Genomic DNA, 27,618 nt, shown 5'->3' on the forward strand with positions numbered 1-27,618 from the left:
CGGTTTCTACTTCGCGGATTTTCTTATTTCGCGGGTGGCTCTGGAACGCAACCCCCGCGATGGAGGAGGGATTACTGTATGCTGCTGCTGGAGTATGTGAATTTCCCTTTGGGATTAATAAAGTATCTATCTATCTATTAGCGCTGATAATAATAAATATGTGGTGTATATAAAAAATAACCGGACTGCTCTTGTTATTTCTCTAGGAAGGGGAGGGCGAATACAGATCAATGCTCTCTTATCTTAGAGCTTAACCAATGCCTCTTATCAGTTTCAGCTTAATATCTCAAACAGTCTGTAGTCATTTAAGTTAGCCCTCTTCTTTAGCTACCACTGGAAAAATGTTGTTGCCCAAACTTGAACAACTAATCAACTTGAAATTTCTTGTGAAACTGAACAAGAATGCAACAGAAAGTTTTCAGTTGTTAAAGAAGGTCTACCAAGATGAGTGAATGAGTCATGCCAAAGTTTTTGAGTGGCATCGGTGTTTCAGCGAAGGTCAAGAGGATGTGAACGATAACACTCAGGACGAACAAGCACTTCAATGACTGATGACAGCATCCAGAAAATTAGCGAAATCGTGTGTGGTGACCATCAGCTGTTAGGATGATTAGTGAAATGGTTAATATTGATAAAATTACTGTGTGAGCAATTGGCATGAAAAACTTAACATGCAGAAAGTTTATGCAAAAATGGTTCCATGAGTTCTCACTGTTCTTCAGAAGGAAAATTACTATTTACAAGGCATTTCTAACTTTTTGATGGAAAAAAAGTGCAAAGTATCTGCACAAACAGATCAAAAACAAAAAAGGTATTATAGCTGTGTCAGGAGCTCCGACATAAAACAGTGGAACAAACAAGAACCATACTGTCATCCTGTGGCATGGCCAATGTGTACTCTAAGAACAGAACTCTATGAGTGCAATGATATATACTGTACATGTTCTTTTACTTGCTTGTGGCCATTTGTTGTATTTTATTTGTGGTTATCCTTCTGTTTGTATCTTTTGTTGGAGACACAGTGGCACAGTACTGCTGCCTCAAAGCTCTGATAACATTTTTGGCTACAGCAATTAGTCAGGCATAGCTGCCAGACACTTCCCCAGCCCTCTGGGACTTTAACACTAGAATAACTAATAGAATAACCAAGGCCTACAAAAAAACTCGCAAACCCAGCCCACCTTAAATCCCTTCGCACCTCTCTGTCAGTGTCTTTTGTCTTGTAAATGTGTTGATAAGCACAAGCAGCCTGCTATACCACCCACCCCACCGCCACAGAAAGGTCAAGAAGTTCTCCCCGTTCAAGCCTTGATTATCTTGGAGTGAACTGGTAGAGTTTGAAAGGGGAAATATATGGAATGCATACATTTCATGCATATTCCATGTCTACAACAATCTATGTAAATACATTGTTAAAACAGAAATGTTTTTCATGTTTAGCAATAAATGACAAAATGGTGACATGAATTGTATAATGGGTGAAGGCTGAAGTCCAAATATCAAATAAACACTTTCACAAAAGGTGCAAATGCAATACGATAGCTTCTGTGGTGCAGCGGTAAGTACTGCTCACTTGTAAGCAAAAGGCTGCTTGATCGATCCTGGGTGCCTTGCAAATTCACCGTTTTGAGTAGTGAGCTGCTCTTATTGTTAATATTATACAATAAAAACATACATTTGATTTGCATCTGTAACAGCCGGTGAAAATTTATAGTAGTTGTAAAAGTTAGCGGGGTTTTTTTTCACTTTTATTCTCTCAGTCACGATCACAATACCCCCCCCCCCCCCCAACCCAAATAGGTGACACCATTAATTTTTATTTGAAACTGGGAATACCTATAGATGTGAGTGGTTTTTTGGGACAATGAAACTGGAAATTCTCTGATCTGGAGGAATAAAAGCTGACACACAAACTCTGGTGAATCTGCATTCTTCGTATCTCACTGTCACTTGAATTTTGTTTATTCATTTTTATTGAGTGTTCTGGCTCACGCTGAATTAGTATGCACCTTATAGTCCATGATGTCAAAGCTGCACTGACAAAAAACAGAGACAGTTTTATATATGATATTTGGAATAATTCATTTTATGACCTGTATAGTACATTTCGGAAAACATTGTGGCACTGATGCAACATTAGTCATATTATTCATAATCATTCACATGCCTTCTTGCAGTTGTAATCAGTGACTATGTTTTTTTTTTTTTTTCTTCAATCTTGCCCAATCTCCACATTTTGGTGGATGCTCGTGTTTCTTTTGTACTCCATGACATGCACAGGAAAGAATAGTACAGAAAGGTCAGTTCAGCGCTATAAGCAATCATCGAAATCAAATGTTAACAGTTCCTACACACCCAAGGACCGTCCTTCCTACATTTACGACATGTGAAGTTGTTGCAATGTACACACTTCTCTCTGTGCTGTGGTTCCTATTGCATTGAAGGAGCACCTGACACTGACCGAGTTTGCTTTCTTGGGGGAAGTGGTGGTCTTGGAACAGAAATATGTCGATGTTGCATCCTCTTTTTCTATCGCCTTTTCTTGTAAGAAGCAATGACGAAGTTCCTCTGCAAAGTGAGCAAAGAACTCTTTTCTCAGTGGACCTGTGCATGCCTTGTACAGTACATGTGTGTTGATCGCCACCCGGCTCCTGCTCGCACTGAATAAGCTCACGCCTTCTGCTCCATGATGTCAACACAGCACTGGGGGAAAAAAAAAGAAAGAGGCAAATATATGTGACATTTTGAAGAAATTATTTTATGACCTGAATAGTACCAATCAGAAAACATCGTCACACTTTTACAGCCAATCTAAGGCTGTCCGTTTTCAAATAATATTGCATTAGTGCGACGATGCTTTCTGATTTTTGTTTTCTCAAAATGTCACATATATTTGTCACTTTTTTTTTCCCCAGTGCTGCGTTGACATCATGAAGCAGAAACCATGAGCTTAATCACTGCGAGCAGGACCTGTAAATCAGTCTACTCAAAAACTTAACAGAACATTATGGCGTGACATCACATAAGTTGGGAGAGTGGTGCAGTGATTGATTTTGCAATTAGAAAATGCAATTAAATTCATCTGTGACGTTGATTAGTTGTAAAAAATTTAATAATTATAGCAGCCATTAAGGGCAGTCATGTAAAAATTGAAGAAGCAGGAGCTGATTCATGAAAATGTTGAAATGAACTTATTTACAAACAGAACTTTATTGGGTAAGTTAGTTAGTAGTATAATAGAAAAAAGAAGCAGAAACATTCAAATACTGACTCAATTGTATTACGAAAACATTAGGAGAATGGGATATTCTTGTTAAAAGGTTTGTTGTGTTATTAGTTCAACTAAATTTATATAAAGCAAATGTAATCCTTTAAAAGTTCGTTATTTTCAGCTACAGATTTGCTTTTTTAATAAATATAGTTCAAATTTAAAATATCTACCTTTTAAGATTTTTCTCTGGTATTAATAAGCTTTTATTTGACACTTTAAATGGTACATATGAAATTATTTTTAATTGGCACTAATACCTAAAGGACTGTTTTTTATTTGGAGTTCTACAGGAAGAAGTACTTGAAAATACTGTAATACAATAATACAGTTTAGTATAACAGCTTCTACATACAGTGGTGTGAAAAACTATTTGCCCCCTTCCTGATTTCTTATTCTTTTGCATGTTTGTCACACAAAATGTTTCTGATCATCAAACACATTTAACCATTAGTCAAATATAACACAAGTAAACACAAAATGCAGTTTGTAAATGGTGGTTTTTATTATTTAGGGAGAAAAAAAAATCCAAACCTACATGGCCCTGTGTGAAAAAGTAATTGCCCCCCTGAACCTAATAACTGGTTGGGCCACCCTTAGCAGCAATAACTGCAATCAAGCGTTTGCGATAACTTGCAATGAGTCTTTTACAGCGCTCTGGAGGAATTTTGGCCCACTCATCTTTGCAAAATTGTTGTAATTCAGCTTTATTTGAGGGTTTTCTAGCATGAACCGCCTTTTTAAGGTCATGCCATAGCATCTCAATTGGATTCAGGTCAGGACTTTGACTAGGCCACTCCAAAGTCTTCATTTTGTTTTCTTCAGCCATTCAGAGGTGGATTTGCTGGTGTGTTTTGGGTCATTGTCCTGTTGCAGCACCCAAGATCGCTTCAGCTTGAGTTGACGAACAGATGGCCGGACATTCTCCTTCAGGATTTTTTGGTAGACAGTAGAATTCATGGTTCCATCTATCACAGCAAGCCTTCCAGGTCCTGAAGCAGCAAAACAACCCCAGACCATCACACTACCACCACCATATTTTACTGTTGGTATGATGTTCTTTTTCTGAAATGCTGTGTTCCTTTTACGCCAGATGTAACGGGACATTTGCCTTCCAAAAAGTTCAACTTTTGTCTCATCAGTCCACAAGGTATTTTCCCAAAAGTCTTGGCAATCATTGAGATGTTTCTTAGCAAAATTGAGACGAGCCCTAATGTTCTTTTTGCTTAACAGTGGTTTGCGTCTTGGAAATCTGCCATTCAGGCCGTTTTTGCCCAGGCTCTTTCTTATGGTGGAGTCGTGAACACTGACCTTAATTGAGGCAAGTGAGGCCTGCAGTTCTTTAGACGTTGTCCTGGGGTCTTTTGTGACCTCTCGGATGAGTCGTCTCTGCGCTCTTGGGGTAATTTTGGTCGGCCGGCCACTCCTGGGAAGGTTCACCACTGTTCCATGTTTTTGCCATTTGTGGATAATGGCTCTTACTGTGGTTCGCTGGAGTCCCAAAGCTTTAGAAATGGCTTTATAACCTTTACCAGACTGATAGATCTCAATTACTTCTGTTCTCATTTGTTCCTGAATTTCTTTGGATCTTGGCATGATGTCTAGCTTTTGAGGTGCTTTTGGTCTACTTCTCTGTGTCAGGCAGCTCCTATTTAAGTGATTTCTTGATTGAAACAGGTGTGGCAGTAATCAGGCCTGGGGGTGGCTACGGAAATTGAACTCAGGTGTGATACACCACAGTTTGGTTATTTTTTAACAAGGGGGCAATTACTTTTTCACATAGGGCCATGTAGGTTTGGATTTTTTTTCTCCCTAAATAATAAAAACCATCATTTAAAAACTGCATTTTGTGTTTACTTGTGTTATATTTGACTAATGGTTAAATGTGTTTGATGATCAGAAACATTTTGTGTGACAAACATGCAAAAGAATAAGAAATCAGGAAGGGGGCAAATAGTTTTTCACACCACTGTACATGAGCTCTGTGTTCACATAACATTGGTAATAAATCTATTGTTCTACTGCACATATGTCTAACGGATCAAACTCAATTGGTGACTTAAACAGTCCTTGATACATATTAAATACTTTAAAAGTGCATAGTAGAAATGAGAATACTGAACAATTCAACAATACCCAATAATGCTTTCAAATTAATGTATCCCTACTTGTTCTGAAGAACTTATTTTTGAAATTAAAAATCCTTAAATCACTTGCAATAATTATGGAAAGAAATCAGTTTTCTTACCTTTAACCTTGGCAAATCCTTATTTGCCTGTTCTAACTGGAAATGTAATTCAACATTTTCTGAGGAGAGCTTAAGGTTTTCCTTCTGCACATCATGGTATCGTTGAGACTGTGAATCTGACCCCACTCCAGATGTCTGAAAATGTACCATAAAAAATTAATCACTGTTTGATATAACTACAGTAAAAAAGTTAAGAAATGCATAAACTAAAGACAAAAAAAATAGTGGGTTATGTAGGGAGATACTGTATGTTACTTCTAAACAGTAAATAATAGGTATAGGAATGGAGTTGACATATATAATACCTGTTGCATTCCTTCACTAATAAAATCACTAATCACTACTTCACTAAATAAATCACTATTTTTGGAATTATAAACTTTCCTGCAGTACACAGATTTGGAATTTTTCAAATTACTCACATATAACTTACTATTATTGCATACATTAATAATTCTATAAAAACAAAAAGGCGTAAATGACTGGTCAAAAGTTTTAGAACACCACAGTTTTTTTCAGTTTTCATGTAAATACAGTTTAATTTCTTTATGTTTCATGAAATCAAAGTACAGTACAGAACAAATAAACAATGGCAAATAAAAAAGTCAAGGAAACGTTAACCCTTCTGATTCGGAATGCCAGTCATTCTGTGCAAGTCACCAACTCTGCCTCCAACAAAAGAACCCTAGACCATCACAATAAGGAATTGCCCTGTCAAACCTGCAGCACAATGTCACTTCTTCACAGTAGACCACTGTTTTTTTGACCACTGTTAAGCTGTGTTTAAAGCTGTTGTGCTGTGAGAAGCCTACCACGCAAGCTGGGGACCATCAGAAACTTGTCTTCCAATTGGTTTGTGACTTTGGGTCTGCCAGATCTCTTCTTATCAGAGTTTCTTCCAGTTTCCAATTGCCTTTGGACTGTGTAGGACACCATATGCATTGACACTTTGATTTTTTTTTTTCTTTTTGCACATCTCTCTCTCATTTCACTTGCTAACTACCATTTTCTTGCCATTATCACTACAATTTATAACTTTCTACAGTGTAATATTGTCCAAGTTGTACTTCAGTAGTAACACAGTCTGTTCCAACTTTGCTTTAAGGCAGACACTTGGTTTTTAATTAATCAACAGAAGTTGGGACATCTGTGCAAATATTTTGCTTCAACCTGCAAGGCTTAATTTACTTTACTGTAGAACACCTGTAAGTTGTATGCTATTATTTGTTCTCTGAAGAAGGCCCATTTGTACTATTCTCAAATTTCCGTTTCTTTTTTTTTGCTAACCCAAACTTTAAATTTAAACTTCTGGCAGTTTACTGCTTACCTTTTCAACATTTTAGGTCATTCATTGTATTTCAACTGATTAAATTTGAATAAAAACTGAGGTGTACTAAAACTTTTAACTGGTACTGTATACAATATGCTTTTTTATTTACATTATACCCAAACTTTAGCTTTCTGGGAGGGAAAGGACTACTGGGACATCTACCTCAAACTTCCACAATTACCATCCGAATTTGGTGCAACACTTCATTAGCATGACTTTCATTTATTGTCAAAGTGTTTTTTGACTTGTTAAAATGATCTGATTCATTCATATTGTCTTCTGTATTCGTTCTGTCAATGCACTCAGTTTTGCCTTCCACAGAGGAATAATGCACAATATTTTGGAGCTGTTCAACCCAAAACTCGTATTTTTTTATCTCCTCTTCTGCTATGTACTTTTCTTCTTGAGGAAAATTATCTTTTTCATTGTTTTCTGGACTAATTTCAGTGCTACTGCAAAGCAAGTCTCCAATTTCTTTTGTTGCTTCTTCCTCAACAACCTCACCACCTTCATTGTTTACCTCTCTTCTGTTTGTATCTGCCGAATGAAAATTTTCAGTTTTAAAGCATTCATTTTGGTTTGTGCATAAATGATCTTCATTTTGTGATAAGGTACTAGTAAACATCACACACTCAGCTTCTACATTTTCATTCGGACTCCCACCTGCCTCAGGCCTATTATCTTCAAAGTTTGAGTCACAAGGTTTTGGAGAATTATAAATGATGTCAGAAATAGTATTTTTACTTTTGATAAGAATATCTTCACTATCTTTATGTAGGTTGTCGACATTGCACTGGTAATAATTTTCCCCAACTCCTAAATCATTTTTAACACACTTGACTGTGCCAGAAGTAGAAGATGTTATAATAAATTGATTTTTGTCCTGATATGATGTTGAACAGAAGAGTATATGGAGTAGGGAAAGAAGATGAGAAGAAGAAAAAAAAAAAGATTAACATACAGAAACTTGAAACAAACATTAACATAATACCATTTTGAATGACTAGGACTGAGTAAAGAATTGTAACAAAAAAATCTTAATAATTTTGAAATGTTAACATCCACATTAAGATGTAAGGATGCCAAAGGATCCTGTATTTTGTATAAACAATTGTCCACTGCAAAGTTATCTGCAAAAACTTAATTTACAGTATTTTAAAAATTAATTTCAAAATTAGTATTTAACTATAAGTCTTCATTATTAGACACTATCAGTTACTATTTTTCCCTTCCTAAATTGACCTGGTTTGATTTTAAAGGGCAGAAATTATCCCAGGTACAAAAAATATTTGGACATAACTTACCTTGATTGTGATTGCAACAACCTCTTGCAAAGCATAGCTATATCTGTGTTTCCATTGCAGATATGTGTAAAATAGAAGTGATACTTCTGAAAAGTCATCAAAACACAAATGTGAATTGTCTGTGTTTCCTCTGAGTGATTTTATGCGAATAAAGCTTGTTTTATCAACTGAAACTGACGACCAATAAAATGGGTGTTGTTTCTGTTTTTTCAATTTTGTCTACATTTGCAGTGTTCGTTTTTAATCAGAGGTGACGACAGCAAGTGAATACGATAAAGGGAAGGTAAATTCCACCTATACCCATGAAGAGGCCATGTATTAGGGATTTCTTTGAAATCGTCCACAGTGATTTTACTGAGAAACCGTGAGTACAAAATTTTAGAATGAGCAGCTCAACATTCATGGAATTATGCAGTGTAATAGGTCCTTTTGTGTCCCCTGCTGAAGCATACATGAGGGAGCCAGTCCCAACTGAGAAGCATGTAGCTATCGCTCTTTTGAAACGGAGTACAGAGTTATTGCAGAGACTTTTGGTATGAGCAAAACCACCATTCATAGGTGTGTATATAGGTTGTTGTCAGGCTATACAGTAATCCCTCCTCCATCGCGGGGGTTGCGTTCCAGAGCCACCCGCGAAATAAGAAAATCCGCGAAGTAGAAACCATATGTTTATATGGTTATTTTTATATTGTCATGCTTGGGTCACAGATTTGAGCAGAAACACAGGAGGTTGTAGAGAGACAGGAACGTTATTCAAACACTGCAAACAAACATTTGTCTCTTTTTCAAAAGTTTAAACTGTGCTCCATGACAAGACAGAGATGACAGTTCTGTCTCACAATTAAAAGAATGCAAACATATCTTCCTCTTCAAAGGAGTGTGCGTCAGGAGCAGAGACTGTCAGAAAGATAGAGAGGAAAGCAAACAAATCAATAGGGCTGTTTGGCTTTTAAGTATGCGAAGCACCGCAGCACAAAGCTGTTGAAGGTGGCAGCTCACACCCCCTCCGTCAGGAGCAGACAAAGAGAGAGAGAGAGAAAAACAAACAGTCAAAAATCAATACGTGCCCTTCGAGCTTTTAAGTATGCGAAGCACCGTGCAGCATGTCGCTTCAGGAAGCAGCTGCACAGAAGGTAGCAACGTGAAGATAATCTTTTAGCATTTTTAGACTAGCGTCCCTATCGTCTAGGTGTGCGAACAGCCCCCCTGCTCAATCCCTCTACATCAGGATCAGAGAAAGTCAGCGCAAAAGAGAGAGAGAAAAGTAAGTTGGGTAGCTTCTCAGCCATCTGCCAATAGCGTCCCTTGTATGAAATCAACTGGGCAAACCAACTGAGGAAGCATGTACAAGAAATTAAAAGACCCATTGTCCGCAGAAATCTGCGAACCAGCAAAAAATCCGCGATATATATTTAAATATGCTTACATATAAAATCCGCGATAGAGTGAAGCCGCGAAAGGCGAAGCGCGATATAGCGAGGGATTACTGTATGCTCCAAACTAAAGAAGCAATACTTCACTTTAGCGGATGTGGAAGAGGCACGGAATTTTTTGCAGTGCAATTACAAGGCACACAAAATACCTCAGGTGTATGGTGCAACTGACAGCTCACATTTCCCTATTCGTGCACCAAGTGATGGGTATTGGGATTATGTTAACAGAAAAGACGGGACAGCTACTGTTCTGCAGGTGGCTGTTGACAACAGATTAAGGGACATTTGTGTTGAGCCATTCAGTAGTCCTCATGATACTACTGTATTTGCCACATCACATTGGCACAGGTATTTGAAAATTTATGTCATGTGACCTAAATGCGAGAAAGGTTTTTCTATTGCAGTTTTGCAAATTATTGCTTTGTTGAATCACCTGAAAAACCACACGAACCAAGTGTATATAAACTTTTTGCGAATTTTGTGAGTTTTTTCGAAATTCACGTTTCATTACCTTTTTTTGTTTTACAATTTTAAAATGTGCAATAAGGAGGTTAACGTAAAAGTGGCTTATGAAACATAATACGCTGAGGTAAGTTAGAATTTGAGAGAAAAAGAAAGAAAGTGATGTGCAAGACAGTTGGCAGCAACACAAAGTGTTAGAAAACTTTCCTTAGGAAATTATTGCTGAGTAAATTCTTTTTGATCAATAAGTAGATTAGGTTTCCAGAAAATAGTAACAATTTATGATATTAAAACTACAGAGAATTAAAGAAGTAAAATCAGAAAGAACAGATTTATTGTTTCATTTATTGATAATTTTCCATGTTCTATTAACCTTTCTTATGCTTACTGTTTAGCCAAAAATCTTTGATTCTTGCTTCTGTATGGGACAATGGTATTTCTAGACTATAAACGATTTAAAGCCAGTAGTCAAGTCAAAGAAAAAAAAAAAAAAGCAATTACTGTTCACAATACGCTTCACAGATAGACACCTATTTTGTCTTTTTATGTATTTATTTTTTTAATCAATAACTGTAAAACTGCACCAAAATGAATTTTAAGTGGAGAGAATAAGAAACTGGAAAAATGTGCTTTATGTCTGAGAAATCATGCAGTAACCTTTATAATAAAGACATACAACCTCCACACACTCAAACAACGTGCACCTTGAAAAACTGTGTTGATCCATGATTTCATGCTCTCTTCTGAAATCTGCACAGTATATCCTTCCTATATATTCAACAATAACAGTATGAAAAGCTGCTTTACAGTTCAGATTTCAGAAATGTTTGTAGTGCCCATCATCATCACTCAAGTCCACAAATCAGAAAACTTTCAGCCTCCCTTAACATATTACAAACTAACATCAGTGCTGGAAAAATGGCATCCAGATTTAAACTTCACAACTTTTCAAACTATTATACAGAATAAAAAGTGAAAGTGTATCTTTTATTTCTCTCTGCACATTGTCTCATTGGTTTACAGAAAACTGATTTTTTTGCTGGTAATGGAGTCTTTTATATACTTAGAATGCATTAATGCAAGTTTCATATTCAAAGGAATAGTTTTTTGATTTTTCTCTGTCTTTTAAAATTATTTTACAATCTTTTTGGAGTAATGACTCTTGAGATAATGTGAGCTGACACATGAGTAACATTGCTGACAAGCTGACTGATCCATAGTGTATGAATACATCATCCACTATAAGAATGCCTGAAACAGATGAAGCCTCACCAACATCCAGCAATAAACCAAAACCCAGTCTTGTTCTTCTGTGGAAGATGCAGTGAGATGTACTTGGAATGACCTCCAAAAGAAATGAGTGTTAGCTCTAGCAATTTGTGCTTGAGAATCTGCCCAGAATCTGTAAAAGTTCAGTTTAACGTGTTTGCAGGATGAAACAGGGAAGTAAATGACTTTCTTCCTTTCACCCAAATTCAGCTAAATTGGTTGTTCGTAATTCGGAGAAGTCTGTATTTTGTTTTTAATCGCCGTTTCTTATTATACTGTATTTTTAACAATTCTTTAACATTTGTACAGTTGTAGCTTTTTTTTTTTTTTAACTAATTTACTCAAGACTTTTAAACATAAATGAGTAATAAACAGAACCTTCATTCATTTCTGTACAAAGACATTGTCAAAGGGTTATTTAGAAAATAAATCTAAATTTTTAATTGCTTTATTTACACTTGTTTTAATATATGGAAAACAATTGACATTACCTCGCTAGCATTCCCTCAAATATTTAACTACTAGTACTGTCCATTTAGCCATCCATTCAATTTTTTAATCTAACTTTCTTTCTAGTTCAACATTATAGTGAGCCAGTGAGTTTTGTGAAGTGACTATTTATAATGCAGGTTACAAAAAAAAAAACATTAGTTTTATGTTTTTCCTTTTTGCCTTCAACTGACAACTTTTAAAGCACCACACATACAGTAGCTATAAAATATATTATTGCTGCAGAAGATTTCTGCATTTTTGGGTTACATTTATAACCTCATAGCCTATCCTTGTAGCACCTCCCCATACCTGGAATAATGCCATTATAAAACATGTTGTACACAGAGTCTAAAATAATACATTTGGGCAAAATAAACACTGCTGTCATTCTTGGTTTTCCTGTAAAGGTTTTTGAAACCCCATCTGTAAAGTAGAATGGTTCATCTACTTCCACTATGAAGTACTATAACACACTTCCTTTTCTCGCCTATCAATTCTTTTGACTTTGGCCTCTCCCTCCCCAAAGTTATATTTTGTCTCAACTCTCCTCCCGACTGCTGACTAAATCTACCCTGCCACTTAAGACAACTACTAGTCCACATCTTCAGTTAAATGGTGCCATGTTTGGCTACAGGGATAGCAAGCTAGAAAACTCTTCCCACTGGCCTCAAGTGTATCTTGTAATACTTCATGATATACAGTTATGAACTATGCAGGCCTTCAAATCCAAGTATATCATTAAGTTTATGGGAAGTTAGCTTAAATTGGCAACATGGTCTCATTCCTGTTTTTGAGGAACAATATGGTGCCTACTAACAGGATGGAAGATAAAAACTGCTTTTTCACCTGTCCTTTTAAACCACAGATATAAAAGGAAAAGATGGTCCTATTTCCTCTGACTTGAGATTATATGCTGCCCTCCAGCCCTGAATATTTGCAAAGACATTGCGTCTTCCTGCTCCCCCACCCTTCTCTAACTCTACAGGTGCAACTCAAAAAAGTACAACATAATTGAAAAGTTAATTTATTTCAGTAATTCAATTCAAAAAATGAAAGTCATATATTATATACATTCAGTCATATGAAAAACTTTGGGAACCCCTCTTAATTCTTTGGATTTTTGTTTATCATTGGCTGAGTTTTCAAAGTAGCAACTTCCTTTTAATATTTGACATGCCTTATGGAAACAGCAGTATTTCAGCAGTGACATTAAGTTTATTGAATTAACAGAAAATATGCAATATGCATCATAACAAAATTAGACGGGTGCATAAATTTGGGCACCCCAACAGAGATATTACATCAATACTTATTTGAGCCTCCTTTTGCAAATACAGTGATCCCTCACTATATCGTGCTTCGACTTTCGCGGCTTCACTCTATCGCAGATTTATATGTAAGCATATCTAAATATATATCACGGATTTTTCGCTAGTTCGCGGATTTCTGCGGACAATGGGTCTTTTAATTTATGGTACATGCTTCCTCAGTTGGTTTGCCCAGTTGATTTCATACAAGGGACACTATTGGCGGATGGCTGAGAAGCTACCCAACCAGAGCGCATATTATGTATTAAATGAAACTCCTCAATAATATATGATATACTTCCCGCTCGATGCTTCGCATACTTAAAAGCCCGAATAGCACATATTGATTTTTGATTGTTTGCTTTTCTCTGTCTCTCTGACATTCTCTGCTCCTGACAGAGAGGGTGTGAGCAGAGGGGCTGTTCACACAGTGGGCTAGAGGATACAGACGCTCCCCAAAAAATGCTGAAAGACTACCTTCACATTGCTCCCTTCCTTACGGCTACTTTGTCAGGCGGTGCTTCGCATACTTAAAAGCCAAACAGCACCTATTGATTTTTGATTATTTGCTTTTCTCTCTCTCTCTCCGACATTCTCTGCTCCTGACGCACACTCCTTTGAAGAGGAAGATATGTTAGCATTCTTTTAATTGTGAGACAGAACTGTCACCTATCTTGTCATGGAGCACAGATTAAACTTTTGAAAAAGAGACAAATGTTTGTTTGCAGTGTTTAAAAGTCCCTGTCTCTACAAGGGTGTTATTTCATGTCTAGAGGGCTCTAATGTTAAAAAACGTATTTAGAAGGTCGAAAACAGATATTCTATGCTCTGTGAAAATATTCAATTTATAAATAAAGAATCCTACTTCGCAGGAAATTAATTTATCGCGGTAGAGTCTGGAACTGATTAACCACGATAAACGAGGGTCAGCTGTATAACAGCCTCTAGACGCCTCCTATAGCTTTTGATGAGTGTCTGGATTCTGGATGGAAGTATTTTTGACCATTCTTCCATACAAAATCTCTCCACTTCAGTTAAATTTGATGGCTGCTGAGCATAGACAGCCTGCTTCAAATCATCCTATAGATTTTCGATGATATTCAAGTCAGAGGACTGTGACGGCTATTCCAGAACATTGTACTTCTCCCTCTGCATGAATGCCTTTATAGATTTCAAACTGTGTTTTGGGTCATTGTCTTCTTGGAATATCCAACCCCTGTGTAACTTCGACTTTGTGATTGATGCTTGAACATTATCCTGAAGAATTTGTTGATATTGGCTTGAATTCATCCGACCCTCAACTTTAACAAGGGCACCAGTCCCTGAACTAGCCACACAGCCCCATAGCATGATGGAACCTCCACCAAATTTGACAGTAGGTAGCAGCTGTTTTTCTTGGAATACGGTGTTCTTCTTCCGCCATGCAGAGCACTTTTTGTTATGACCAAATAAATTAATTTTTGTCTCATCAGTCCAAAGCACTTTGTTCCAGAATTAATCTGGCTTGTCTAAATGGCATTTGCATACAATAAGCGACTGTGTTTGTGGCGCGAGTACAGAAAGGGCTTCTTTCTCATCACCATGCCACACAGATGTTCTTTGTGCAAATTGCGCTGAACTGTACAACAATGTACAGATACACCATTTGCAGCAAGATGTTCTCGCAGGTCTTTGGAGGTGATCTGTGGGTTGTCTGTAACCATTCTCACAATCCTGCACATATGCCGCTCCTATATTTTTCTTGGCCTGCCAGACCTGGGTTTAACAGCAACTGTGCCTGTGGCCTTCCATTTCCTGATTACATTCCTTACAGTTGAAACTGACAGTTTAAACCTCTGAGATACTTTTTGTAGCTTTCCCCTAAACCATGATACTGAACAATCTTTGTTTTCAGATCTTTGGAGAGTTGCTTTGAGAATCCCATGCTGTCACTCTTCAGAGTAGAGTCAAAGGGAAGCACAACTTGCAATTGACCACCTTAAATACCTTTTCTCATGATTGAACACAGCTGTCTATAAGAAGTTCAAGGCTTAACGAGCTAATCCAACCAATTTGGTGTTGCAAGTGATCAGCATTGAGCAGTTACATGCATTCACATCAGCCTAATTACAAGGGTACCCAAATTTCTGCACTGCCAGTTTTTCACATTTGATTTAATTTCATACAACTAAATACTGCTTCACTAAAAATCTTTGTTCGGAAAACACCCCAGTACTCAGATATTCCTAGGAAATGAAAGACATACCACCGTTATCTTTTTTGTTTAAAGTAGAGTAAATTATTATGCAGGCTGAGAGGGGTTTCCAAACTTTTTCATATGACTGTAGATTCATTATACACAAAGTGATATACTTCAAGGGCTTTTCTCTTTTCATTTTGCTGATTATGGCATATAGCTAATGAAAACCCAGTATCTCAAAAAATTAAAATATTGTGAAAAAGTTAAATACTGTAGACTCATGGTGTCACACTCCACTCAGCTAATTAACCCAAAACACCTGGAAAAGTGTCCTGCGCCTTTAAATGGTCTCTCAGTCTGCTTCAGTAGGCCACACAATCATGGGGAAGACTACTGACTTAACACATGTCCAGAAGACAGTCACTGACACAAGCCACAAAAGATCATTGCTAAATAAGCTGTCTGTTCACAGAATGCTGTATCCAAGCATAATAATGGAAAGTTGAGTGGAAGGAAAAACTGTGGCAGAAAAAGTTGCACAAGCAACAGGGATAACCGCAGCCTTAAGAGGATTGTGAAGCACAGCCCACTGAAGAATTTGGGGGAGATTCATAAGGAGTAGACTGCGGCTGGAGTCAGTGCTTCAAGAACCACCACACACAGACATATCCAGAACATGGGCCACTCGTGAACCAGAGACAACATCAGAAGCATCTTACCTGGGCTAAGGAGAAAATGGACTTGGCTGTTGCTCAGTGGTCCAAAGTCCTCTTTTCAGATAAAAGTAAATTTTATTTGGAAATCAAGGTCCCAGAGTCTGGAGGAAGAGTGGAGAGGCACAGAATCCAAGTTGCTTGAGGTCCAGTGTGAAGTTTCCACAGTCAGTGATGATTTGGGGAGCCATGTCATCTGCTGGTGTTGGTCCACTGCATTTCATCAAGTTCAAAGTCAGTGCAGCTGTCTACCAGGAAATTTTAGCGCACTTCATGCTCTGCTGACAATCTGCCAAAAGTACCAATACCTGGTTTAATGACCATGGTATCACTGTGCTTGACTGGCCAGCAAACTCAAATGAAAGAGGATGAGAGAGACACCAGACCCAACAATGCAGATGAGCTGAAGGCTGCTATCAAAACATCCTGGGCTTCCATAACACCTCAGCAGTGTCAAAGGATAATTGCCACCATGCCACGCTGCATTGATGTAGTAATTCATGCAAAAGGAGCCCCGACCAAGTATTAAAAGCGTACATGGACACACTTTTCAGTAGGCCAACATTTCTGTATTAAAAATCTTTTTTTTATTGGTCTTATCCAATATTCTAATGTTTTGATACTGAATTTTGAGTTTTCATTACCTGTAAGCCATAATCAGCAAATGAAAAGAAACAAACACTTGAAATATAATACTCAGTGTGTAATGAATCTATATACGAGTTTCACTTTTTGAATTTAATTACTGAAATAAATTAGCTTTTTGATGATATTCTAATTTATTACGTTGCACCTGTATTTGAGTAGAGGATCAGATATTCCTGACATCTCACTTGATCTCTAATTTAATTACATCTTCAAAATGAGGAATGGTATATACAGACTTCTTGTGATATTGATTGATTGCAACAAAAACAAAAATGGTTACGTGAATAAGTGCTTATATTCCAAGAAAATGTATTAAAAAATTGGCTTTTGATGTTCTTTTCTCAACAGCTCATCAAATTTGTCAAAAGAAAAATAGCATTCAATGCACACTTAAAAGAAAAATACTTACAGGAAGCCTTGAGTTAGTTTCTTTTGAAAGTTGTCTTTCTAAAGCATGGACTTTTTCTTCTAAGAAACGATTTTTAGTACTTAAATGCTCAACTGCAGTGTCCCTAGGCAAAGCTTGTTTTTGTCTGTAAGACAAAGAAGGGAAAGAATACATGGATTAGGAAAAAGCAAGTTCCTTGTATCACTTAAATGTGCTAAACAATGATCTGGCTGACACGACAACGTCACAGAAAAATTAGTTTTTATAAAAAGTGATAATACAAAAATACAATATTTAGATTTTTTTTTTTTTACATTTTCCATGTGCAGTAAATGCATTACAATAAAAAGTAACAAGATTTTAATTCTATCAAAACTATGTCATGCATAAATATGAATAAGTGGGACAATTAAGACACTTTTTTGTCTTTGCACTGTAAATCTGCTAAAGAAAAATAAAAAGTAAATCTTTGAAATAAGCTTAAAATATGATTGCAAGAAATTATACTGCTTTTTACCTTATATTACTTATTTCATTTTCCAATTCTACATTTCTTCTTTTCAGGTCCTCTACTTCTTTTTCATGCTCCCGAGTCTGAACACCCACTACCTGATCTACAGTCACAACCTGTGATTTAACTTTTCTTTGCAAAGATGCTTTTTCTTGGTCAAGCCTAAAAGTACAACACATAAAGACTTAAATGTACAATATTTAACATTTTGTAATGATACATTTGGTGAAACAAGAATAAATAATTTGTCTGAAAAATATTTCAACTAAGAAAATACACCTCAATGGAAAATATATTTGCTGTTCATTTAATTAGTTTTACCTTGAATATAGGTCTTTCATAGTAGCAAGCTGTTTTGTTAGAGATTCAACCTCCTTTTCTTTTTCTTTTAGTTTGTTTCGCATTGTTTCAGTTTTGGTTTGCCATTTTTTGCCTTCCTCCCATCGTATTAGTTCCTCTTTTGGTGCCTGAATTTATAGAAATTCACTGTTAACAATAATGGATCGATTGTACACATATGATTTAAGCATACAAATACTATGAAGTACCTTTCTGTTATTTTTAAATTGGATAATCCCTATACTGAAATAGAGACATCGTTTACACTTAAAATAGCACAATGACCAGAACAATTCCCCTTGTGTTTTACTGTAGTTGGAATTAACATATTACAATGTGCCAAAACATATATCAAATGGACTCGCATTCAAATTCTATTACAAATGCATTTTCTGTTGTTGATATATTACATAAACTGTGGTTAATTTGTCACTTTCTTCTCTAAGTGTTAAATACAGACATTGGACCAGAAAATCTTCTTACTCTGGTTTTGCAGGAATCAAAAATGACTGAATGTAATTCAGCAAATGATTAAAAGTGTGAACTTCAAATGTAAAAACAAAAAAATTAAATTTGTATTATAAAATCACATTGTACATAATTACATGTTGCATAATGACATTGTGGCCACTGTAATGAACAGATGTAGCCCTAAAGAACAAAAAAAAAGTTTCTTTGGCTTAAGCTGATGTCACATTATGCAACTTCTAGTCACTGGGTAAGTCACACTTGCAGACTGTGATTGATTATGTTGTTGCTGGACCATGTCACATTTAGCAATCTTTGCCCTTTTTTCTTTTTTTCGTGATACGTAAACATGAGACATCAGACAGACAATCTTATCTTTGGTTTGTGACGGGAGTACTTTATTCCTTGTCTCTACATTAAATAAATTGTACTTTCAGGTGTATATTCCATTGGTTGTGAGCCCTCATGCATACAGAACACATCCCTACGAGTAAAGACAAGATCCAGCCTGTTTGTGGACTAGTTAGAGAGAGTTGCTAAGCAGGTCACATTACGCTTCACAGGATAGTACAGACGGATACTTCCAACTAGATTAGATTATGTAAATGAAGGCCATATATTAAAATCACTGGATTTTCATTGGAAAATCATTGGAAAAGCTGTCTGATGTGACATGGCCTTTAGACTTTCACTAGTTATGTACTCTGTAGGAGGGCAGAAAGGCTAAGATCTTTATTTTCATGTAATTAATTGAGAATTTAAAGCCAATATTCATATTACAGGTCATTAAAATAAACACTATTGAATTTTAAAAACTTCATCTAACAGCAGTCATGCTTCAAGTAACCCTGTGCGGTGCATCACTATAAATGATCAAAATCATGGACATAGTGACTAAGATTGACACTTTGATTACAGGTGGATACCATACCTTACACATAGAATGTATAAAGGTTTCCTTGAAGACTTGGATGATGCACATTAGGATTTACTTCTGCAAAAAAATATCAGGTGTCTGCAAAGATTTTGTACATAGAAGAAATTCATCTGTACTTACCAGAAATTAAACCTACATTACTTGAAAGTCTCAACTGAGATTAGGCATCTAATTTCCATGGCTTGATTTATGACTGACACCAGTCAGTTTTTAAATTCTCAGAATTGAAGGCTGTGTGCAACAGACCCAAATGTAAGCCAAATGTATATTAAAGTTTCAGAATTCAGGAAAAAAAAATCAACTTGCTAAAGACTCTTCTAACCAAGAATGACTTGACTAATTTTAAGAGCTACGGGGAGCTATTCTAGGAGATAAAAAAATGGCCATATTTTAAAGTTTGATCTGTTAGTCCCCGAAATACACATCCTTATTGAAAGTTGTAAAAACAGATTTCAGGAATTTTGGGGAATGGAGTCAAATTTCTAACTTTTCAACAACTCTCTTCAGGCAGATCATGCTACTGAAGAAACAAAATAAAACACAGAACCAAAGATCAATTGTTTTTTTCATGCTTAGCGACTGGAGTGACATTCTTAAGACCACTCATGATGGGATTTTTATTATAGCTGGTGACTTCAACCAAGCAAACTTGAAAACAGTCCTCCCTAAATTTTACCAACATGTGACTTGCCCTGTGAGATTCCAAAACACATTGGACAATGTTTACAGTAACATCAGGACAGGATACAGGGTCTCCACCCTCTCCCACTTAGGCCAGTCCGACCATTTATCCTTAGGGAGCACACACTAGGAGCTATTTGCCCAACAAGGCATAGAGGAGTACACATCCACTGTCCTGTTTTACATACAGAACTGTGTAGATAGCATCACTGTTGGCAAGGACATTTGATGTTTCCCGAACAGTAAGCCATAGATGATCACAGATGTTAAGTTACTTCTAAAAGAGTGCAATAGTGTTGGAGAGCCATCAAAAATGCAAAAGCAGATTACAGGCAGAAGGTTGAAGGTCATTTCAATAATGGGAGACTCCCCACGCATATGGCAAGATATCCTGCACTTTACAATCTATAAAGGCAGCAGAAAGTAAACCATCAGCAACAGCAACTCACTAGCAGTGGAACTCAACCACTTTTTTTCTCATTTTGAGGTGAATAAGGTGATTGAGGCAGAGATCAGGACGGAACCATCATCAGCTACTAACAGTATGGCATTCACTGTTAGCATGAATGATGTTAGAAGAGCACTCCGCAGTGTCAACCCAAGGAAAGCCACTGGGCCAGATGGAATTCCAGGGAGGGCACACAGAGATTGTGCAGATCATCTGGCAGAGGTGTTCAGTAACATCTTTAATCTATCTCTGTCACAATGCATTGTCCCCAAATGCCTGAAGTCTGTCATCATTGTACCTATTCCAAAGAAGACAGTAACCAGCAGGTTTAATTATTGCAGACCTGTAGTTCTCATCCCCACTATAAAGAAATCCTCTGTGAAGCTAGTTCTGAGGCACATTCAATCTTCACTTCCCCCCACTCTGGACCAACACCAATTCACCTACAGAGCCAACAGGTCAATAGAAGATGCCATTAATGCAGTTCTCCACACTGCGCTGACTCACTTGGAACATCATTGGGCATACATGAGGATGTTATTTATGGACTTCAGTTCTGCCTTTAACAGGATCATCCCTAGCAGGAGGTGAACCAAATTGCTCAAAGTGGGGTACCAATCAGTATACATGTAGATGGATCAAGGACTTCTTAACAAACCAACCACAGACGGTTAGGCTGGGGACCCACCATTCCCCAACCCTGACACTCTGCTTTGGAGCTCCACAGGGCTGCGTTCTGAGTCCTCTTCTTTATATACTCACAATTACACACCAATATATAGCACAAATACAATCATTAAGTTTGCAGATGACACCACTGTGGTAGGACTGATACATAATGGTGATGAGTTTGCCTATAGGTATGAGGTCAGCAAATTGCCTAAATGGTGCTTCTTTAAAAACTTAGCACTGAACACCTCCAAAACAATATATATTTTTCCACTCTGTATATATGTATGCATACAGGGGCACTCAATGTTTTATTGGTTTATATTAATGTACGTGTGTAGTTTAAAATGCAGAGCATATGTTGAAGATTCTGCTTTTATTATATTGTATGTACTATTAAGGAGACACACTAAACATTGGTTGCACATTTGTGCAATGATGATAAAAGGTTTTCTAATTCTAATTAGCACCCTCCAGTTAAGAAATTTTGCTCTGAGAATGGCTTCAATGTCTGCAATTACATACATTTGTGGAAAGTCATTCTCATCAATTCAAACTATTAATACAGTACCTACCATGCAATAAATCATGACACTACCTTGCATCTTTCCACAACAGCCATCCCTAGTAATAAACTATTGGCACAACAATTAATAAACTATTGGCACAACAGTTGCATCCCCCAATTGAACACTACTTGTAGATTTCCTCTTCACAATCATGTTTTGCCTATAATTTGATTGCAACAGACATTTCGCTCATTTATCCTCTCTTTTCCCAAGTTTCCATCCACTTAATTCTCACTTTCTAGCTGGAGCTCTTTGGTTGTTTCTTTTATCAGGAGAGATATTAATCTTATTTATTTTATTTTTGGATCATACTGATAAGTCTGTAATGAATCATGGCCACTACTGATACTGGAGGAATATTAAAATTTATTCTATTTCACCTATCTATAGAACACTTTATTTACTTGATTACAAATGTTATGTTTGCTCTGCTACTGTATCCGGAGTATGTAATCATCCATTCACAGTAGGTAAACTATGAATGTGAGCTCAAAGTACATCAGCATGTGTTCAGGATAGAAGTGTCATTTACAGGCAGATGAATAGGCTCTCTTAATATATGATATTCATAACATTCAACCTTTCAGTCATGACAGCATACTTTATATTGTATCCTGCAGTCCACCACAAAGGCCCAAAAAAATCTGTTCTTCCATGTGCTTTCCAGCTTTGTGGGCTTGTTACGTGAAAATAAATTGAGTTGTTTATTTATCAAAAAATGTAGAATACACAAAAAGTAATACTAATTTTTCCTTGTGATTTATTATTTTTATTTCTAAACAGTATATCATTATTTCATAGCTTTTCAAATTAGTGTTTTAATATTTCAAAATACTGAAACAAAATTTAAACCTAATTTTATATATAAGCTGCATACTGCATCATAAAAATTCAATGTTACAGTTTGTAATTTTCTTTACAAAATCAAACAATGAAATAATAACAAGCATAGACTTACTTTATCATCTTTTATTGCCTTTTTATCCATATTTTCTGATGAAACTTTATTTGCCAGTTCAGCTTCTAACCTTTTTATTTTCTTTTGCAATTCCTCTAAAGCAGGCAGTTTTCTTTCTCCATCAGATCTAGCCTAAAAAACATCCAAAAAAAAAAAAAAACGAACAGATGTGTGTCAGTGTTGCATGATTTTAAAGGTGAAGTTTGATTCCAGGTGTCAACAAATGCACTACCGAGATACTTTATCAGACAGAACCTTCAATTATATGTATATATCTAATTATAACTCAATCCCATTTAAATATGCTTCTCCATTATGCATGAGTGAATTTGTTTATTTAAAAATATTTTAGCCAAAACAAATATTGTAAGTTTTTCTCAGCCATCACTACAAACAACATGGGATAAGTAACAGATGAAAAGAAAAAAGCATAATTTTTCAAGAAAAGGAGCATAAGCAAACTTGAGAACAGAATAACACTTTGTATTTTATACTTTTAAACTAAAGAGAAATTAAAATATTTGCACTCATTTATTATTATCTATGAAATTTTTAAATGCAGCTTAAATTAACTTCGTCTGAATACCTTACCTGCATACTGTAGGAAAGTCTTTTGATTTTCTTCTTTAACTCTTCATTTTCTTGGACAAGTTCATCTCTCTCTGTTTGCACTTTAGATAAAGCCTTTTGATTTTTCTGGAGTTCCAAGTTTAAATCATCAATCTCACCTTTTAAGGACCCTTCCTTGTTTTTAAGTGCTTTCAAATTCTCTTTTGTAGTTAGTAATTGCTCTGTAAGTTCGTCAAGGCGCAACTATCAAAAGAAAAGCAGGAAAAAAGAACATCAAAATAAATTCTTAAACGTGAATGAGAAGGTAAAGAAAGAAAATTTTAAAAATTACATACATTTATTATTGTTATCATTACTGGTATTTGTATTAAATGTTTAATGTTTCAATTTCTCTTTTTTATTTCTAAAGTTAGCATTAAATAAAGGTTCTGTCCTTAAGTTGTTTAGAGCAATATTACTCAACAGCAAAGAAATTACATTGACCATTGCTTAAACATAGTCTTTACATGACTAAAATAATAAATTTTTAAATTAACTATTTTAAATTACTGCAGCATTTATATTTTTTATTCTTTAACATAACATCAGAATTGATAACTTGCTAACTTACAATGCATGTACAATGTATATTAAAAGCCTACAAATCCATCAACCTAAGGATTTTGGTTTTTCTTAATGCAAAGGCTGAAGTTAAGGCAAATCATACGAGACATTTTTCATCTTGTTGAATCCAGCATTATGTAAGTGAAAAATACATTTTCCAAAAACTGAACAAAAAATTAAAAATGTTCAATGATTTTCAGCAAAAAAACAACAACCCTGGTGCAACACTATTCTCGCAATAAACAAACTTGTCCTAATTATTATTATTGTTACTACTACTATTGTATATTACTAACTACTATTATTACATTACTAAGGATCATTTCTGATGCTTTTATCCATGAAAACTTACATCTCACATTACACAAATAAAGGATAGCGGCCATAAAATCCTTGGAACGCCATACACTTGAAACACCTTCCACAGCATACCTAACAGGCCTTTTCAAGTCCATGAAGCACATGTAGACAGGATAACCAATCCCAAGTGGCCTCTAAAATATGTTGAGATAGAAAGGGTTGATCCACTTTTCCATGGCCAGGAAAAAAATCCACATTGACCGTGACACTCGTTTATAATATCTAGAGTTTATACTCCAGTATCCTGGCTTTCCCATAACAATAAAAGATGGAGGGCTAAGGACTATATAAAAGCATCACCAGTCTATCACTTTTGGACACTGTCTCCATCTTCAACACAACACTGAAGAGGTTTGTTAGCAAAGACACCCTCATTATATCCAGGGCTTTAAAGCATTTCTCAGTCAGATCTCATCCACCCTAGTAGCCTATCTACTATGGAACTGCACTATAGTGCAGTGAAATCAGCTAATGAATATACTCAGTCCTACCAAATATGTCTAGTACTGCCTCCTCTAAGAAGTTCATTATGTAAAAGGTTTAGAGGTTACTCAGAGTGTTTGTTCCATCTGTTGACAATATCCCTAAATCAAGGTCAACACTTTACTACTGAGACCAACCTGGGCGATGTTCTTCTATATCACACAAGCATGAAACCTTCTTCTGCCAGAGAAGCTACTTTCAATCATCCAGTTCTCATTATAATTATATTATAAATTATATCAAGTATGTTTCAAAAGATCTTTGTCATCCCATTCTTTACCTTACACATGCTAATCCCAGATGGTGAATCAATTAACCTTTTAGCAGACTACGTCTACGGGCATTGTCATCAAACAGTTATAGACTTTAAAAAGAATTTCCATTTATTACTTCAGATGTACAGTTTAGCTATTAAGCTAACTAAGCAACCTTGATGGAAAACATGATATCTTATCTGCTTCAAAATTTATTGTGATCAGGCTTTCATTTATTTGAAGTATTCCGGTTAAGATTTCAGCTGTTTTCTTACCGTTTTACTGCAGATGTCATTAAAAAACAAGTTGTTTCATTACAGCTATCAACCACTAAGGTGACTTTACTCATGTCCAACCACATACACTGATTGTTGATTAAAGATTATCCTTTTCCACAAACTTAAACAAGTGCTTATTGCTTTAGCCCAGTAACCCAGTATATTTCTAGTATATTTCCCCATCAGTAACCAATTTTCATTTCTCACCTTCATGTCCTTTGTGTGCTTATCAACAAGCTGTTGAATATTAAGATTTTCTTCTTTTTGAGCAGCATTTGTTATTATCTGCTGTTCTGCATGAGCAGTCATTTCTGATCTCAGTTCCAGTAATGCCTTACTCAGAGCCTTTCAAAAAGTAAATAAAGCACATATTAGAATAACTGAAATTTAATGTTGTTTTATAATGAAGTAATATAGTATAATATGCTCATCAGATAAAAAAAAAAATTAGTCACTGTCTACGTAATAAATGATATATACTTCAGACACCAAGAGAAAGCACCCCAGTATGAATACCGTCCTACAAACAGCTGTGACATGTGCTAAAGGGTTCGTTGAGTAATAAAGAGCTCAATAGACATGAATGGTTGGCAAAAAGGGGTTGTTGTGTTTGGCCACACCAAATTGCATAGTGAAAAACAAGTAGTAAGAGTCTGTCTGTGTGGCAGAGCATGCAGTCCAAAAGGTGTTTCAGCAGTGGCATACATTACAGTCAACTGCTAATTGTCACCAGAACTGTGGTTATGTCATGCATTGTGTCAGCAAACTGCTTTGCCACTAGGCAAGAATTGCTGTAGACAGTCAATTCAAGGCTACAACAAGCCATGTCTGAACGAACACTTAGAATGGAACTACATGCCATGGATATCAGAGTACTGCGGAAGAGGCATTTGCTAACAGGTACTGTATTTACATAGCTGCATAGTTACAGTGGGCGCAAAGCCAGAAACATTGTGTTATCTGGTCAGATGAGTTGTGTTTTTGCTTGTACTTGAATGATGTGAGGTGTCGTGTACATCATAAACTGCATGAAGCCTTCCATGACGACAATGTGCAAGGTACTGTTCAAGCACGTACTGGGGTTGTTTCAGTTATGAGAAAATGGGCACTTTAATTAAGGTGAAAACACAAGTGATGCAGAAGGGCTACACTGGGCTTCTAGATAACCATGTGTTACTTTTTATGCTTTATCTCCAGAATGAACACAGAAGGGCTACCAAAGTCTTCTAGGAGGACAACTGGCATGAAGAACATTTCAAACCATTCTTGCAATTTGACTGGCCCGCAAAAATCAATCAATCAATCATTCAATTAATATTTTATTTATAAAACACATTTAAAGACAAAACTTTTCACTGTATTCTGTGTTTTACTCTCAGTCAATAAAGAGAGGCCAGTAACTGCAGAAGTGTGTTCTGTGTTCTATCTTGTTTGTATCGGTCAGGAGAAGAGATGCTACATTTTGGACCAGCTGTCAACAGGATAATGAAGATTGACTAATGCCAAATAAAGAGAATTGACATAATCAAGACAAGAAGAAATTAATACATGAACTACTATCTCTAAGTCTTTAAACAAAAGTAACTTAAGCTGCAAGAAACCTTTTATAACACTGTTAATTTGCTTGTCAAATGCTGATAGAACTTGGGAACCAAACATCATAACTTCAATTTCCTTTCACTTATCTGAAGAAAGGTTTTTGACATTCATTGCTGAATATCGTCTAAACAAGTGGTGTTTACAGAGTCATCAGTTTTTGTGTCAGATATAACCATGTGTCATCTGCATAAAAGTGAAAAGATGTGTTATATTTTTGAGAAACTGAACCTAATGAAACAATATAGAAAGCAAACAAGACAGGACCCAAAACAGAACCCTGAGGAACCCCATAGGTGTAGGTGATAGGTGCTGAAGAAGAAAAAGCCCCTTCTCTTCAGTAGCAACTAAACAACTATCATGCAGTACCATGAATACTAACCACATTCATAAAATGACCCAAGAGAATCGGCAGTCAGTACTACGTCACTGGACACCTTAAAGAGGGCTGCTTCTGCACTACAGTTTGCTCTGGAACTTGACTGATAAGCCTTGAAAATGCCATATTTAATCATGAACGAGGAAAAAATAACTTTTTCCAATACTTTGGATAAAAATGGTGATTTATATACGAGTCTAAAATAATTTGGAATCAAGGGATCTAAATTTAGTTTTTTTTTTTTAACAAGACTCCAGTACAGAGAGAGAGAGAGAGAGAGATAGACACACAGACACACACACACTTACTTTATTAATCCCCAAGGGGAAATTCACATACCCCAGCAACAGCATACTGATAAAAACAATATTAATTAAAGAGTGATAAAAACACAATGCAAGTTAAAAAGTGCAAGGTGGAGAGTGACAGGCAGGTATAACAGTCAATAATCGTGTATAATGTTACTTTTTTTTT

At 36.1% G+C, this 27,618-nt stretch overlaps 1 protein-coding gene across 1 annotated transcript in view; it reads right to left on the minus strand.

Moving 5' to 3' along the window:
- LOC114663509 (centrosomal protein of 290 kDa) overlaps window positions 1-27,618 on the minus strand; it is a 152,615-nt gene that overhangs the window by 33,972 nt on the left and 91,025 nt on the right. Inside the window, exons 39-45 of the mRNA XM_051931495.1 lie at window positions 25,377-25,514; window positions 23,213-23,434; window positions 22,622-22,753; window positions 17,874-18,019; window positions 17,559-17,714; window positions 17,063-17,186; window positions 5,517-5,651 (exon numbers count right to left, since the gene is read on the minus strand). Coding sequence (XP_051787455.1) covers window positions 5,517-5,651; window positions 17,063-17,186; window positions 17,559-17,714; window positions 17,874-18,019; window positions 22,622-22,753; window positions 23,213-23,434; window positions 25,377-25,514 — 1,053 coding nt within the window. The remainder of the gene's footprint in view (window positions 1-5,516; window positions 5,652-17,062; window positions 17,187-17,558; window positions 17,715-17,873; window positions 18,020-22,621; window positions 22,754-23,212; window positions 23,435-25,376; window positions 25,515-27,618) is intronic.

This window comes from Erpetoichthys calabaricus, chromosome 1, assembly GCF_900747795.2.
Source record: "Erpetoichthys calabaricus chromosome 1, fErpCal1.3, whole genome shotgun sequence".
Lineage (NCBI taxonomy): Eukaryota > Metazoa > Chordata > Cladistia > Polypteriformes > Polypteridae > Erpetoichthys > Erpetoichthys calabaricus.